Genomic DNA, 4181 nt, shown 5'->3' with positions numbered 1-4181 from the left:
CCTACAAAGTGACGTCATAGTTCCCCCACTCTATTGTTACTATTATATTGGTGGCCTCATATTAGCATATGAAGAGTGAGGCATTTAATTGGATAGTCTGGAAGAAATGGTTATTTTTCAAATGAAAGGGCTTCGAGAATACTTCAAAGAACACACAATGTGTCCTCAATGCAATGCAAAACAGGTCATCAAAACACAACAGATGTTACTGGCAATATGTTTAGCCAAAAGGCAGTATAGCTCGACCTGAATCAGCTGCAGACACATTTTATGGCACTTTCAGTGAGAAATTAAGAAATGAATCGACAAAAAGAAAACATTGACAATGCCTGTATAAAACACACAGGGTTAGTTCTTTGAAAATCATCATTTACTCACCCTCGTGTCATTGCAAACCTGTAAGATAGTATTTCTTACATTGAACATAAAAGGAGATATAAAAAGCACTGTAAAAGTGGTGCACATTTGTGTTCCACATGCAGAAGAAAGAAAATCACAAGGGTTTTGAACAACAAGAGGGTGAGTAAACAGTGACAGAATCATCGTTTTTGGGTGCACTGTCCCTATAAAAATACTTTCATACGGAAGCAAACTTCATGCATTTCCAAATATCCGCTTCCTCTCAGTCTTTGGCAGTGAGTTGACATTCATTACGCTTAGCATTTGGGCATGGTCCCCCTTGACATGCACCAGGAGTCAGATGGCCACACAAAGTGAATTTCAATTTGAATCGTTTCAAAAGATTCCAGTGAATGTTTCTCATTCCCGTGTGAGAATGACACTAATCCCACTGCAGCACTTGGCTACACTTTGGAAGAACGGTAGGATTATTATGTCTAAAATGCTGCTCCATAAAGTTTGCAACCACCCGGTGTTTATCAAGACGACCTGCACACATGGCGTAAAGAACCTGAAACCGAGAAAAGTGTGAAAGCTTAGCATTTTTGTTAAATTTAAGTAAATAAATCTTATAAACATTTATGGAAGCGTAATACAAACACGCAATTTTGACTTTTTTCTCAGAATTGCATGATATAAACCCGCAATTGCCAGTTACAAAGTCAGAATTGCATGATATAAACTCGAGTTTGTATCGCAATTCTGACTTTTTTCTTGTAGCCTAATTGCAAGTTTATATCTCACAATTCTGACTTTTTTCTCGCTATTCTGATTTTTTTCTCAGAATTGCATGATATAAACTCGCAATTGCTAGTTATAAAGTCAGAATTGTGTGATATAAACTCACAATTGCGAGTTATAAAGTCAGAATAGTGGGATATAAATGCGCAATTGCAAGAAAATAGTCATTTAAGGGGGAAAAAGGCTATGTTCTCAGAATTGTGTTTATATCTCGCAATTCTGCCTTTATTTCTCACAATTCTGGGTTTATATCACGCAATTCTGAGGAAGAAAGTCAGAACTGTGAGTTATAAACTCGCAATTTCGAGAAACAAGTCAGAATTGTGAGATGAAAAGTCACAATTACCTTCTTTTTATTTTTTATTAAGTGGTGGAAATGGGCTTCCATAAAAATGTCTAATAAAAATGCCAGGGTCATAGGTTTGATTCCCAGGGAATGCATAAACTAATAAACATTTATACCATCAATGCAATCTAAGTCACTTTGGATAACAGCAATAAAGGGGCCATATGATGCGATTTCAAGTTTTCCTTTCTCTTTGGAAACTGTTTCCTGATCCTGGAAGAGTAGACTACAATGCCGGCTGTTCTGACTCACAGACTGTAAGTACGTTTTTTATATTTAAAGGATTTGCCACTGACGATTCAAACGCGAGTTTTGAGCAGTGTAGAGTAGCGCTTGTTGTTTGTCATTTCTCCGATCACACATGCAGACATGGTTTTATTTTTACGGGCACGATGCAACGCAATGCGTAAAAAGACAGTATAAGTCATTATAATCCATAATTATGTCCTCATTGGTTGCAACAAATGCCTCGTTTATAATGGGTTTTATTGGTTTTGTCTCATCACTCCGGGACACGGCATCACAGTATGGTAAGGGTGTAACATTTCCGTCACACACTTGAGGTATTCGGCCACTCACAACGCACTAGATAGCTGGCCAATCAGAGCACACCTCGCTTTTCAGAACTGTGAGCTTTGTAAAAATCGGCGCGTTTCAGAAAGGCGGGGCATAGAGGAGAAACGATAATGTACAGTATGTAGAAAATAATGTGTTTTTTGAACCTTAAACTGCATAAACACATTTCATTACACCAAATACACAAAATAATGTTCTTTTTAGCAACATCATATGACCCCTTTAATGTAAATGTAAATTCAGAGGATCTACTCATACCAAATGTGAACAAAGCTGAGGACAGCGAAGAGAATCCCAGCGAGGAGGGACACTGGAACTGCCAGCAGAGCTGTGATGATACGGTAAAACCAGACCCTGGACACCTCGAAAAGAGCGTGACTCCAGATCCACACCCGATCCCCGCTGCGCACAGACACCGGCTCTGCTATCACATCCTCAAAACGAACCTGTCAGAAGAGAACTGTCAGGAAAGTAGCATCTTCACTTTGCCCTCATCTACTTTAAAATGAAAACGTCCCTTTAAATCTAGTCAAGCCGTTTTAGACATGATGATTCATTTAAAAATATGTATCTAAATTTACATGACTAAGCTAGCTAAACTAATTTTGTCTAAGCTAATAATCTTGCACTATCATATATTATTAAATAACCAATAAATTTGACAACACTATTCATAAATCATGATTTAGATTTGATTTGACAATTTAGACATTATTTAAACATTTCAATGTATTTATACATCTAGCTTGTACATAAAGACAAAGCTGACTAAGCTAATATTGAGCTAAGCTAAACCTGACACAAGTCATAAATCATGATTTAGATTTGATTTTACATTTTAGATATGATTTTACATTTTTGTATGTATAGCTTCTACATGAATAGGGAAAAACTGGCCTAGCTGGCTGAAGTAACATTGACTAATTTTCACTGACACACATAAAGTCTCCAATGGACCTAACAGCAGTGGTCATAAATGATAAATTTAGCTAATGCACACACATATTCTAAAACAAATTAGCTAAGCTGATTGGTTGTTTTAAATGAAAGGCGGGACAGCTGCAGCTGCATTATTGAATGAATTTGCATTTCTCTACTATTGATCCCCTCTCTCTGTTTGTAGTACTTCACTGTATTTGGTATGTATCTTAAACTCTTAAGTGAAGTATTTTAAACTGTATACTGCAACCAGCAACTTAGTATGAGCAACGATTCATAACATAAACAATGCTACAGTAGCCCTATAAAGCTACTGCAAGTCTGTAATAGTTGAGTAATTTGTCTAGTCGGCTCATTTAAGAGGCAGTTGCTATTATTGTCCACATCATTGGAGATATTCACACATGTTCTTCTAATCCATCTCCTGCTACCAGCTGTGGTTGTCTGCAATGTCAAGACATTGTCCTTACTTTGGAATAGAGTGGATTCAATAAAGTTGAATCTAATTTAGCTTAATACAAATGCCAAAATGTTGTTAAATATCAACAAAACAAAAAAAATCTTAAATCATGATAGATTTATTTGAAAAGGAGAATTACTCAATTTAAGTCTGTCAATGGGGTAAGAAAAATACATTTTTCTTTTTTGATTTGTTTATTTTTTCCATTGGGATATTTTGCCTTCTTTTAGGCATACACTCACTTAATGTTGATACATTGTTCAGAAAACAAGACAATATCTTAAGTCATTTTGTTTCTTAAGTCTTGTTTTTATTATCAATCACTGTTACTCAGTTATTTGATTTTATGCTTAAAACAAACAATATCTGTCAATGGGGTAAGTGTTTTCCATTTGAATTAAGTTTTGTATTACCCCATTGACAGATATTGTTCTTGTTTTAAACATAAACTCATTTAATTTTGATATTCTTTCCTTTTCAAAAACACAATGTAATATCTTAAGTCATTTTGTTTCTCTGTCTTTGTTTTTGTTTTTGTTTTTGTTATTAATCACACTTCTGTGAGTTTAAGCTTAAAAAAAGGAAGGAATTTCTGTCAATGGGGTAACAAAAAATCTTTTGAATTAAGTTTATTTTATGATTTACATGTGTGTGTGTGTGTGTGTGTATGTGTGTATATATATATATATATATATATATTCATACATTCATGTACGCCAG

At 35.2% G+C, this 4181-nt stretch overlaps 1 protein-coding gene across 1 annotated transcript in view; it reads right to left on the bottom strand.

The window, feature by feature from the left end:
• Window positions 1–523: 523 nt before the first annotated feature.
• Window positions 524–4181, bottom strand: part of LOC107659543 (caveolin-2-like) — a 6026-nt gene continuing 2368 nt past the window's right edge. The window contains exons 2-3 of the mRNA XM_016448524.1: window positions 2321–2508; window positions 524–910 (exon numbers count right to left, since the gene is read on the bottom strand). Of these exons, the coding sequence (XP_016304010.1) occupies window positions 760–910; window positions 2321–2508 (339 nt within the window). The 3' untranslated portion in view covers window positions 524–759. The remainder of the gene's footprint in view (window positions 911–2320; window positions 2509–4181) is intronic.

This window comes from Sinocyclocheilus anshuiensis, unplaced genomic scaffold, assembly GCF_001515605.1.
Source record: "Sinocyclocheilus anshuiensis isolate Anshui unplaced genomic scaffold, SAMN03320099.WGS_v1.1 scaffold848, whole genome shotgun sequence".
NCBI lineage: Eukaryota > Metazoa > Chordata > Actinopteri > Cypriniformes > Cyprinidae > Sinocyclocheilus > Sinocyclocheilus anshuiensis.
This window is presented reverse-complemented; position numbering and strand designations above follow the sequence as displayed.